At 34.0% G+C, this 13584-nt stretch overlaps 1 protein-coding gene across 3 annotated transcripts in view; it reads right to left on the bottom strand.

Annotated features, from left to right (window-relative positions):
* The window catches only part of LOC138691246 (ras GTPase-activating-like protein IQGAP1), a 207117-nt gene that overhangs the window by 157343 nt on the left and 36190 nt on the right, over positions 1–13584 (bottom strand). For 2 of the 3 annotated variants that reach the window (XM_069813067.1, XM_069813068.1), the window contains exons 4-5: positions 10201–10345; positions 374–531 (exon numbers count right to left, since the gene is read on the bottom strand). In XM_069813067.1, coding sequence (XP_069669168.1) covers positions 374–531; positions 10201–10345 — 303 coding nt within the window. Of the gene's footprint in view, positions 1–373; positions 532–2077; positions 2277–10200; positions 10346–13584 lie in introns of those variants that run through there. The other variant, XM_069813069.1, reaches the window with a different exon arrangement.

Here is a 13584-nt window from a genome sequence, read left to right as displayed (position 1 = left end):
TACTGGAATGCCAGAAGACCCATTGATTGAATCCTTATGTCTAGCCAAAACATGGGTTTTGTTTTTGTCTTATTTTTAGCAACATAATTGAAATTACAGTTATTTAACTAAACATTATAATATTGCTCAGGTATGTCCGTTACCAATTACGTATCTTATTTTCCTTTACCCCTGTCAAATATATAAAATAGCACAACAGGTTTTAGCTAATAATGCTACTTCTTCAAATAATTACTGCAATAAAATGCTATTTTTAATAACATTTTTACTATAAATATAAAAAATTAACGATATAATTTCACACCACTTCTTCAATGGCTATGGAGAGGTGATGATAGTATATACTTTCAATTAATATCATGCTATGTGTTACCTTCCTGTCTATTGCCTCATTAATGGCAATAATGGCTGCATGTAAAACAGCCGAATCTGCTTCTAGGTCATTAGCTAGTATGCCACCAATTTTTTTGAATGCTGGCATTTGGATTCCATATTTCTTGAGTTCAAGTCTTACAGCGTCAATTTCTTCATCTGAAATAAGAATATAAATACAGTAAATACTGTCTTTGTCATCATTACCAATGCAAACTATTCTGAAAGAGCTTGTGGAATTCAACGTGAATCACGATTTAAGTGACTTAACTTTTAGCTGATTGGCAGTTGGTTTCAATCCCCAAATGTTTAGCAATAAAGTCACTAGCTGTTCTCAATGATCTCAGGTTAAACACCCCCATTTTCAATTTACTCATCTCATACGTATACATCAACAGGTTCATTACACTTAAAAGATTCTGGACCAGCGGCATTTAATAGATATTTTCCCACTTTTCTTTCCAGATCCTCTACCAATTGAAGGATATGGAGAAAAACTATGGTAACCCTCATTTTTATATTTTCATACCCTACGCACAGTAGAGCAATGTCGACAGTTGATGTTACTTGCTGGCCACTAGTCACCTGTCTGTACCGAGCCGTGTCAAACAAAAGACAATCAAAATGATGGTAGTAAAATTCGCGACTATATTCTTAAATAAATCACTCCATTAGTCAAGTGCAAGGTTTATGCAGTACAACGACGATGTTTTGAATGCACTAAAAGAAAATGCATATGTAGTAAGATGTTAAAGTAGGTTATGACAACGAAATAAAGGGAAAAAAAGGTTGTTTCACGGAATATCATTCAAATAACGTAAAGTAAATTTCCGGTTAATGTTTGCTAAAGCATTAAGTACGTAATTATGACCGCGTTGCAGTTTTATTTGTGGCCTCGCATTGCAGTTTTATTTGTGGCCTAGAGAAAATACCTAGCCTTTTACTTACTGGCTTTTAAGGAACCCGGAGGCTCATTGCCGCCCTTACATAAGCCCGCCATAGGTCCCTATCCTGAGCAAGATCAATCCAGTCTCTATCATCTTATCCCACCTCCCTCAAATCCATTTTAATATTATCTTCCCATCTACGTCTCAGCCTCCCCAAAGGTCTTTTTCCCTCTGGCCTCCCAACTAACACTCTACATGCATTTCTAGATTTGCCCATACGTGCTACATGCCCTGCCCATCTCAAACGTCTGGATTTAATGTTCATAATTAATGTCAGGTGAAGAATACAATGTATGCAGTTCTGTGTTGTGTAACTTTCTCCATTCTCCTGTAACTTCATCCCGCCTAGCCCCAAATATTTTCTAAGAATACCTAGCCTTTGTCGTGCCCAGGGGGTCAGATAGTAGGGGATGATAGGATTGGCCCGGAGGGAGTCTGGGTGGAAGGCCTATCAATCCTAGTACCAATGCTAAGGACCTCAATGAGCGAAAAATAAAGTCAGATTTTTATAGGAGGAGTGTGGATACAAGGATTAATGCAGTAATAACCGAACTAAATAATAAAATATTTAATGTAATGGTAATAAAATAAAACATTATCAGTAAATAGTTAGTAAAGTGAACTGATCATAGCAGTCATATACAAATATTAAAAGTTACTGATTCCTCTCACAAGTTCGGCTGTAATGAGCGTAAAATATCAATTACTAAATCTCAATTGTTTAGGCAGTATGTTTTAACACACAGCTTTACACTTACATGAAAGAACTGCAACTGTTGAGTTGGTCATCCTCCCCTGGTAGAAGTTGATTGAAGTCTATCAAAATTAGTAAAATTCTCTAAATTCAAAAATATAAAGCTATCTACACTTTGGTAAAAAGTGCTGTGTTGGAGAACATCGGCATCTATAGCCTCAGCCTAACTACTCCTGGCATCTATGCAACTAATGAACTTCTAATCGTCGTCTTCAGCAGAGTGGTCGAACTGAACCCAAGCCACTGCTTATATATGAATTTTGAACAAAGGATGACGCCAAAAAGGGCAATATCCATTGGCTCTCATGGCCGGAACTGTAATGAGGAGTCAGCTTACAATTGGTTCATACAATTTGCAAAATCACGTAAAGTTGACATGTGTAACCATATAAGGTTAGGCTACATATTGATAAACAGGATGAGCTTGTGGAATCTGTGGTCATTTAGAATTACAGAAATAACCATAATTTCCCATCTTGTCATATCCACATTGTCGTACCTTGTACTGTGACAAAATTATAGTACAATATATTAACATTTATATCTTACACGTAGGATTTAGATAATCAAATACGAAAGTCAACCATTGTCTGGTCCCTATTTTATAATGAACAATGAAATATTCATAATTATTTAGTACTGACGTGACATTGGCAATGATCACCTTAGCCTTGATAGAGCAATGGCACAACAAGGTTACTTTACATATTTTGGTGGTCATCTCTCAGCCTTGCTGGGGCAATAGCACAACAAGGTTAACTATTACGTCAAGCTATACAGAGTGTTTAAGCTAAACAAGCAGGGCATCACACCTTTTACGAGAAAAAAAAAATTCAGGGGCCATGAAATTATTCACCACTTTAATTATATTATTGTTTATCAATATTACGAAACAAAAACTGTCATAAAGGCCATGACCGACTAGAAACATCAATACCGAACAGATAAACCCACTCGGCCGTGATGAAACAAAATAAAATGCGAGAGAGATTTCAGTTCGAGATAAAATGGACACACAATTTTGATGACCATACTGTTAGTAATTGGAGATCTGTCCTAATCTTCTATGTAGAAATGTCGTCCAAACAACTTGGTGGTCCACGGAAAAATAATTGAAATAGATAAGAGTAACAGTGGTGCTATCTCTCAGTAATGTTCAGAACAAAGGAGGTAGAGAGAAAAAGAAACACATTTCTCCTTCTAACGACACCACAGACCAAAGTCATGTTCTTATGTTGGCAACATTGTGTATTTAGTTAAATTTGGTCATAACCATAATGGCACAGTTCAAAACTACCGTGCTAATTCTCCAGTTTAGCACAGAAAGCAATGATAAACCTTCACCAAGCTGAATGAAGTTGAGAATTCAAGAGTATGAGCAGGTTTACCATTACATTTCTGCGCTTAGCTATAAAAATCTAAAAATGAGGGTTACCACTGTTTCTCCCCATCCACTTCAATTGTTACAATGTGACAGCTGTTAAAGAATAGAGAACAATATAAAAGCACACCTGGACATAAAACTTTTTTTATTCTGTGGTGACCAGATTTTGCTGAATAAAATATGGGGCATAGTCCTTTTTTAATTGCTTTCTGTGATGTTGTTTAATTTGGTGTGGAATAGCTGAGCTGACAAACTTGTCCGTCTCTCACAGTTAATATACAGCCTGTATTAAATAATTGCTTTTACCATTAGGGCTCGAATTTTTATCACCTAAAAGTTAGTTCGCCTCCTATGGTGTACTAAAGGCTATAAAAAAAGTTAGTATTACAATACAGTAGAAGCCTAGATTAGTAAACATTTCTTCTAACTCAGGTAGAATCCTCATTGTCACTGGGCAGGGGCGGCCCATCCCTATGACTCATTCCACGTCAAATCGCACAAAATTATACAAATTTTGACCTTCATATTTCTGATTGCGTTTATATTTTTTTTACCAACTCTATGGGTCTCATAAACCAACAAGTGTATTTTTATTTCCTCCTAAGTCCACATGTTTTTAAAATATTACATGTTAAAATTCGTTAAAAATGTCGCACAATGCAACATTTAAAGCGTCATATTTCTAACGATATTGATGTTAAATTTTTTTTGAAAAAAAAAAAAAAAATGCATTTAAAAGCTTAAAGTACTGTCTTTTATTAAATATTTACTAAATAATTTTAATATAATTATTTCAAATATTTTTTTTAAATTCAATTTTTAAAACATATACATCAATGTGAAATAGCCCTATTAAAAATATTAAAAAATGCCTACTAGGTGCACTGAAGTATTCTTAATAATTCCAGAAAAAATCAGAATGGGATCTCCAATAGTTTAATGGAAATTTAATTACTTATGACAGAATGTGTAGTGGTCGGCGCAGCAGCAGTGGACGCGCGCTAAGAGGATTATCGGCGCTGGACGTTGCAAGTTACTCGAGGAAACACTGCTAATTTACTTATTATGATATCTTCAAAAAATTGTACATTATGCTTTTCAAATGTTTCTTTTCATTCACACTTTAAATTTTCATTCGCCTACTTTTTTTTTTTTTTTTTTCGTTGTTGGTAACTCTATAGCATCTACTAGATCCTTTATGGTTGTGCTAACAGATGGAGTTACTTGTCAACAATGTGATGCTGAAACGTGTGTTCAGGTTAATGCCCAGCTACAGTCCTGATGTATTTTTATATTTATGATGATTGGTTAATTAATATTAACCCGGCACACTCACAATCACACTCACATTCATACAAATTTTCCAGACTCTAGACACCCAAGGAATTTTTCTTCTTCAAGAAAAATTCACCGAGCGCTGAGCCCGGGAATCGAACCCGGGACCTCCTGATCTGGAAACCAGCATGCTGACCACCAGACCACGGAGGCAGTCAACCTTCTTTCTTGAAAGAAAATTGTTTTACTAATCTTCAGTTTTTGACAACGGAATGAGAGAATATAATTTTAATGTACCAGTTATTGGTTTTAGATTATGTATCTGGCCTGCAAATTTTCAGTGTGGTTTTTGTGACTAATCAAACAGTTTTTTTTTTTGGTGTTGTTATAGGATCTTGTATAGGCTAACTCTCGTGGCAAGTCTTTTAACAGTATCTCCAATGCCAACACATGGACCTTTACCATGCGACATTGCAAAGAAGTGTCATTCAGCACTATTTCCATAATCGTCTTCATGTAAGCAATTATTTTTAAAATTCCTTTTTTTTTTTTTTTTTTGTGAACTTGATCCATTGGAAAAGTAGATGATTTTTTTCATATCGTTGAATTCTTGCTTTAAGAAATTGATTGCTTCGGACTGAAAAAAGTGAAAGGGATCGGTGTCAAGTTTCATGGTTTCTGAGATGACATTACTTTTGTAACGAATTTCTGTATCTCCTTTGAAATATACTACGAAAGGATTTATTTATTTATTTAAATATACAGAATAAAAAATATATTTACAAACAAGAGAAATAGAAATAAAATAATACAATCAACATAAAAAAGGAGATGCAGTAGTATTAACAAAATTTGAGACCGAATGAGCAGCGCTCGTGTTCGGTCACAGTTCAGATATAATATTAATAGGCCTATAAGAGAATATAAAATAAAATAAAGTAGGAAGTAAAATTAAAATTGTATTGTATTGTATTGTGGCTTGGCATATGTTCCATTGCACACCTTGTATTGAATCTTGTATTACAAATGAATAATTTTCAGAAAAGTCTGCAATAACTGTGTAATTTTCAGGTTGTACCTTTCTTTGCATTCCGTCAAAAATAAAATATGGTTGACTTTTGAATGGATGATGATGCATCTTCTACATGAAAAACTTAACATGCTAGGGAGCCTTTTACTTTTGAAACTTTTCACGGGGGTATCGTTTAGTTGTATCTTTCTTTTCTTGATAGGGGATTCTATTGACATCAAACTCTTGTTTAATTCCTCAATATTACTGATTTCTAGCACTGTAGCCATAGAACTGCTAGAAGAAGTACTGGGATAATCACTTTCTCTGTCCGCACTTTCATTTGATTCATGTTTATTAATATCACAAGAACTACCGGCCTCACATATTATTTCACCTGACCTATGCGGAAATTGATTGATTTTTACGGAACAAATCACATATTTGCACACTCAAAGACTCCTTTAAATTGAGCTTTATCAATAAGTCGCGACTTACGCGTCTTAGTGTACTTTTCTTTTTAAAAGCGTGATTAGGAAGGTAAATGGATTTAAACACTTGTTATATATTACGCGATCTTTACCATCACTCATGTTGTATAGAAGTCACGTCACTGCGCGAAATTCAAACCCAAACTAATTATTTTTCTCTCCTGCCATCTGTTTACTGTCATAAAGTTTACTGCCTTACCCAGCCTTGCTATCATCAAACACTTGGCTATTTTACAGTATAAACATACAACACTGTGAAGGGCTTCCCCTCTTAGCTGATCTGACAATAATAAAATAATTTTAGATAAGATATTTACTGTTCCTTAAGGTATTAATCATTTGATGATTAGTATGGTGACATCAGATGCAATGGGGAATTTCCACGGGCAGCCTTCTAGCCTATGGCTGCAAGCAGTTCATTAGCTGGGCATCGCGAGCGCGTGCATGCCTCCGGAAAATAAATTGTTATAAATGTATGGGTGCCGATCCCATATTTATAAATGCAGTAGTTTACAGATAATACATCAGCGAACAAGTCTATATTTTTTTCAGATTTTTAACTTGGCTATTTAATATAGCAATTTTGCTTTGAAAAAGAAACGATTAAAAAAATAGGTCAAATTTTAAATTTATTTGTGATAGGCCTAAAGTAATAAAAAGTGTTGTATTTCGTCTTTCAAATGCGCCAAACCGCAAATCTCAATTACATGTAGACATAGAGTTCCAAGCGACTTTATGTAACAGTGCGCGCATAATTTGCGTAACTTCAAATATTCATAACTACACAAATAATTAATAATTGTGAAAATAAAAAAAAAACGGGTCTCCTTATTTGATGTCTGGAATTCATGAAAAAAAATTCGACCATTTCCGAGAAGGTCGTGTTTTATTGCTGTGCGATTTGACGTGGAATGACTCCTATGTGCTACAGTACAGTGATAATTTTTGCTCAAATAATGTATCTGTAATACCATAGTTTCTGATCTGTCATTTAACAATTTCCTGTGGTTATATTCATGATGCATTATCCAGTGTTTAGTCTTCGCTCTTTGGTGCCTCAGGGGGTTCATTGTGCTACTCTGAACTTCATATGAGAATGTACAGTAGACATTTATGTGCATGTGCAAAGCTGAAATCACTGCTCTGATTGGCTATTTTTACGCGGGAAAGTGCTGTAGTCAGCTTCAGCACAACACAGCTTAGAGATTGCAAAAGTAAAGCGTAACGAAAGAATGCTTGTTTGTGGAAGAACTCGGAACTATTTACAATGTATCTGGTAATTCAAATATCAGACTGCTGCTGCCATCTACCTGTAGGCCTATGAGGTTCCTCCTGAATCAGCTAGCAAGCGACGGAAAATGGAATCCCAAAAAATTGAAGCCAAGGAAGTATGTGACTGTATAATTCAGGAAACTACTCATCGTTTCCAGTCTTTAAGATACCTAGACGCAACAAAATTGTTAAACAGCAAAATTTTTTAGAATTTTTTGTATAATTTTCGTGAACGCGAACTTGAAGTTGCTGTCACCAGCTATACTATACTGAACAAGAGTGTTAAAGACACAACTTGGAGTTCTATACGGAAAAACCGACTTCCAAAATATAGATGTCTGTTCAATTGTTACAATACATAGTCTCCAACAATTTACAGGATCCATTCCGTGAAGTAACGAAGTTGTTAAATATTTTGGTTACAAAACCAATGGCCACTGCTGAGCCAGAAAGATGTTTTTCTTGCTTGAAACGCATAAAAACGGTTTTTAAGGAACACTATGTCCCAGGATCGTCTCACTGCTCTTGCAATACTGTCAATAGAAAAGAGTATGATGTCCAAGATGGAGGGGTTTAACACCAGGGTAATTGACAAGTTCTGCAGTAGGAAGGAACGTCGTATGGACTTCATATTTTGTCACTAGGCGAGTCTCAAATTAAGATAAATACATATAAGTGTATATAGTAGGCAGATATAGAGATTGTAGCACACTCATTATTTTGACCACCAGCCGCTACTGTCACTGGGTACTTTGTTGCGGTCTGGTGAACATTGATTCTGAAATATATTCACTAATTCTTTGCAGTGAATGTAAACAAAACGAAAATTATAGTATATTCCCAGCAGGTAACAAAATCTATGGTGCACGGCTTGCATAGACAACAATCCCTTTAATTTGAAATACCATTCATAGCCAACAATATAATAGCTATGTAAGTGAACCGTGAATGAAATTCATAAATGAACTCAAAGAAGCACTGGTATCAAAAGGGTAAGCAGATTAAATGAACTTAAAATATTGGATTGGTGCATAAATTCGTAGCATTTTTGTTTCGCATGTTGGTACTCCGGTTGCTATGGGTTTATTTATTGATTGTCATTTTTTATTTGAAGTTCAATTGTTGTGTTTGAGTTTACATATTGAAGTTTTCATTGTTGCAGATAGTGAGTGGAGTCGTTGACACTAGAAAATGGAGTGTCAAGTGGAACATTTTTCAGACATATTCTTCTTTTTGAGTTTAATAGAGGGGCGAAAGCAGTGAAGGCGGCCAGAAACAAGAAGCAAGATTGTGATCCGGAGACTGTCAAACTTCGCAGAGAAACATAACATCGAAAGAGGAAAGTTCGATCCGGTGCTGTGGATTGAATTCAGCGTAGCTCAGTGGTCAGAGCGCTTGGTACGTAGAACCAAGGACCCAGGTTCGATCCCCGGCACCAGAGCGAATTTTTCTCCTAGAATATTAAGTGTCAATATTACAGATAAATTCTGTAAGACAAATTAATATATCTATAATATTTCACTTCTGTGTAAATCATCAGTAACGATCAACATCTCGACAAGGAATTGCAAACTAATTTCTAGTGTGCACATCAGCACTAGCCAATAGGAGAACACGCATGATTTGGTACGATGATATGGGACATGCTAAAACTCCATCCTTTTGTTTACCTCAGTATTTTTCTTATGTGAACTTCAGTATATATCGTACACTGAAGTCTACCAAAGAATAGGTACATACCTTATAGTTGTGATTGCCAACTAGATAAAATGAAAATTGTTTCCACTCAATTTTAGTAATTTGTATGTATTCCTCAAGTCAAATCAAGGAGTTCTGAATAAATTTTGTCGAGAAAACATGCTGTCAGTTAAAGTAAATAATGCTACCCCCCCCCAAAAAAAGAGAGAGAGAGAGATATATGTATGAAATATGCACTTAATGTCGAAATATGCACAAACGTCCAAAATATGCACATATATGCACGGACAACCATGTGGCAATCATGTTAATTAAACATGAAATATGTAATTACTAAATTTCATTGAGATATGCAGCTCTGATACAAAAATGCATTTGCATATTTTTCTCATTACTAGTAATATGATATTCTGCATACTTGTTCTGAAATTGATTTGTTCAGCTTCCAAGATTTAAAACAGAATTTATGTTGGGGAAAACAACATACACTCCAGTTCTTCACTGGACTCCTCTGTCAACACACAATTTTATTCATAGGCTATTCTTACCTATTCGTGAGCAAAGGGAGGATCTTTAACATGTAATGTATCCACTACATGGGACCAAAGCTTTAATATAAAAATAATCTTTCATATACTTTTTTTATATAGATATCCTTAATAAAACTCACCTGTAAAACTAACTTTTCCAAACAAATCTTGAATTAACGGTTCTTTACCAATTTGTAAAGATGTGTACTCAGCGCATGCAGATATATTTAGCAATAACACATGCTTTAATAGAAAAATAATCTTTCATATATTTTTTATATAGATATCCTTAATGAAACTCACCTATGAAACTAACTTTTCCAAATAAATCTTGAGTTAACGGTACTTTACCAAAATTGAAAAGATGTGTACTCAGTGCATGCAGATATATTTAGCAATAACACATGCTTTAATAGAAAAATAATCTTTTATATATTTTTTTATATAGATATCCTTAATGAAACTCACCTGTGAAACTAACTTTTCCAAACAAATCTTGAATTAACGGTGCTTTACCCAATTTGAAAAGATGTGTACTCAGTGCATGCAGACAATAAATCACTCGAGGCATATTCTTTTTATCATACACATCTGTTGTTTCAGGATGAAAGGTCTGGAAATAAATATCAAATTTAACAATGATATACATTTTCTAACAATTTCTAAATTTGAGAACTCTCTCAAACTTTTCTTCCTCCAAAGCTATGCATAAATAGAACAGAATGTAATAGAACTGTTTGTCGTCATCACCATCACTGTAGTCATTAACAGATTCTCCCGTTCCAGCTTCTCTAACTGTTATAAGTTATAAGCCTCTTCCATTATAATTTTGTTAGTCACAAATCTCGTCTACCAGTTAAGTTTGTAGTTATAAATCAGTTGTGAAATGCGAAAGTAGTCACCAGATTTTGCCAATGAAAAAGAAGACACACTATGAACTACAGATAACACATTGTAAACCTGCCCTTTTTATAATTCAGTTTACTAAAACAGCCTAAGTAATGTAAGTCTGGAATTAGTGAGAAATGTATATTGTTACAAAATACTAGCCAGTATCTTTGATTACTAAATTAAATTTGAGGAAAACATAATGATCATATAATATTACTCAGAAACCAATATTATCAACATAACTGAACGGTTTAGGAGTTTGAATGATTAAAAACAAGGACATATTAATACTTTAATATAAATGTGTGTTGACGTCAGAAGTTATTCCAAAAAGGAGATGTGTTCGTAGAAAAATAATGTTTCCACTCTTAGCACTTTAGAGTTCCATCAATTTTAGTCATCTACAACTATTTGTTGTAAAGGAGATTCAGTACTTTTCTCACATTCTCGTTTTTAATTTTATAAACTCTGAACATTCTTTCAGTGTCTGTGAACAGTTTATTTCTGTTGATTGAATTCTAGTTAAATTATTAATGTTCATGTCTCTCTACCATACTGGAGTTTTATAATTGCTAATATCTTAAAAAATTTCAAAAATGTTTCTCACTTTATTTTCTTTTTAAGATTTTAACCCCACAGATATGTTGGAACTTATTTAATACTAGCTAAAAGCACCCAGCGTTGCCCAGGTTTTCCTTTTTATTTCTGACTCAACTCGGCAACTCAACTATAGAAAACCAAAATGAATTACTGTCTTTACTAAGCTTTCCTCCTCCCTAAAGATGAATCTTTACATAGCGTCATTTACATGAATTAATAACTTTCTTAGCAAAAATGTCTGCCAAGATTAACACAATTCAAAACAGCTGAAGATCAGGCACTGAAAAGAAGATATCATGTGCCTTACAGTTTTTGTTTTTAATTAGTTTTGTCTTGTAGTTCAGCTAAACAAAAACATCCCCTCAGTCCCTCTACATCCGTTTAGCATAGACTCAATGCTCTACACTGATCTAAAACTGTGCTGACACAGATTTAATATAATTTCCTGTCTATGTTTGATGTTTTAAGACCGTTCACGATAAATAGGAAATTCTCTTGTTCCCAGTCTGAACCCCTTGGGGTATCATAGTGAGTTAAAATTTACCTCTTTATCGCTTGTATCAAAGAATTAATATGGAAATAAAAAATATATATATAATAGGATTGGAGAATTTTGTGCCCCTTGTTCGCTTTACGCCTGCTTATGTCCTACTCGGTTTCTTAAATATGACTTGTAAAATGACGTCTTACAAATACATAATACTGTATATTAATTATGTCATTTTTATTTTATGTACAGAATACAGTATAATCTCGCAATAAATCATTTTTAGACTTGAAGAATAATATTTTGAGAGAGTGAGACAGCATAAATAAAATACTACGGATATATTATTTATGCAATAAAACCCCCTTTATGTCAGGTTAAAATAAAATAACCTATTTAAAATAATGTAAATAAATTATCAAAATAAGAAGAAAAAAAAAACAGTTGACCTCAGTTCAAACCTGGGTTCACTTACACCAAAGCCTTTGACTTTACCACTACATTACAGAGAGTTATGTAATAAAGCAGTTGAATTTACGTATTATGAATGCTTTCATGTTTACTGCCTATTATGTTTAATTTTGAATTCTTAAATATTAAACAAAAATGTGTTTTATGCCATATTATATTGTATATTCATGCGACATAACACATTCAATCAAGAGATCGTCCCTCATTTATGTAATTTTAATTTAATGTTATTTTATTTAATATTTCAGTAGCAATATGGTTGCATTTACAACAGAGGAAGAGTTAAAACATCGATCCGACTTATATTATACAGTACATGCATGCTTGAACGTATTCCTTTCTACTTTTTATTGTTTTCAATAATTTAACGTTCATCTGTCCAATTTTAATGTTAGTTAGTGGGGTTTAAAAAGGGCGCGTCAGCTACTATGGCTATTTGCGCCCTTTCCAATTTTAATGTAGTCTATGTTCTGACCTGGTTATTGAAGGTTAAATGTGCAAACTTTGGCAAAGCATGTAGATTTGTATACATACATAGCCATATTGACTTTTACATATAAGATTTTTATCAACAAATTTATATGCATCCTACCTACTCAAATATAAGACGACCCTTAGTTTTTCAATGGTATCTGTAGGATTTAATTTTTTAAGGTATTATTGCTGACGAATTCACAGACAATCTATTTTTTTTATTGGATTATTTTACGATGCTGTATCAACGTCTAGGTTATTTAGCGTCTGAATGAAATGGTGATAATGCCGGTGAAATGAGTCCGGGGTCCAGCACCGAAAGTTATCCAGCATTTGCTCATATTGGGTTGAGGGAAAACCCCGGAAAAAACGTCAACCAGGTAACTTGCCCCGACCGGGATTCGAACCCGGGCCACCTGGTTTCGCGGCCAGACGTGCTGACCATCACTCCACAGGTGTGGACATCTATTATTAACTACAGTTCTAGAACATATAAAATTTCAAGTTTACTCACTTCTGCAAAATAAATGATCCTCTTGATGAAATGAAATTTGTATTCCTGTAGGACCAAACAGTCTAAATATTCTATTTACGAAAAACTATGCAAACGAAATAACTGCTAGGAGTTGAAGCTAAACATTTGGAAGTTTTTTTTGTCATATACCATGTAATTTGATACCATTGTGAAAACGCAGATTGTGGGTCAAATAACTATGCCTGTGGTGTTATTTAGTATACTGTGCAACATAAAAAATTGATGCAACTTGTGTATTTTTATTAATTTAAGATGAGCCTCTTTTTTCAACGCAAACATTGGACAAAAAACTCTAGACTTATATTCCGATAAATATAGTAGGCTAATACCTATCATAATCTGTATACATGTTCTGAAATAAGCTTGTTCATATGCAAAAAGTCTAAATAGCTTG

This window comes from Periplaneta americana, chromosome 16 (genome assembly GCF_040183065.1).
Source record: "Periplaneta americana isolate PAMFEO1 chromosome 16, P.americana_PAMFEO1_priV1, whole genome shotgun sequence".
Lineage (NCBI taxonomy): Eukaryota > Metazoa > Arthropoda > Insecta > Blattodea > Blattidae > Periplaneta > Periplaneta americana.
The sequence above is the reverse complement of the archived record's forward strand: the minus strand, read 5'-3'. Positions and strand labels throughout refer to the sequence as shown.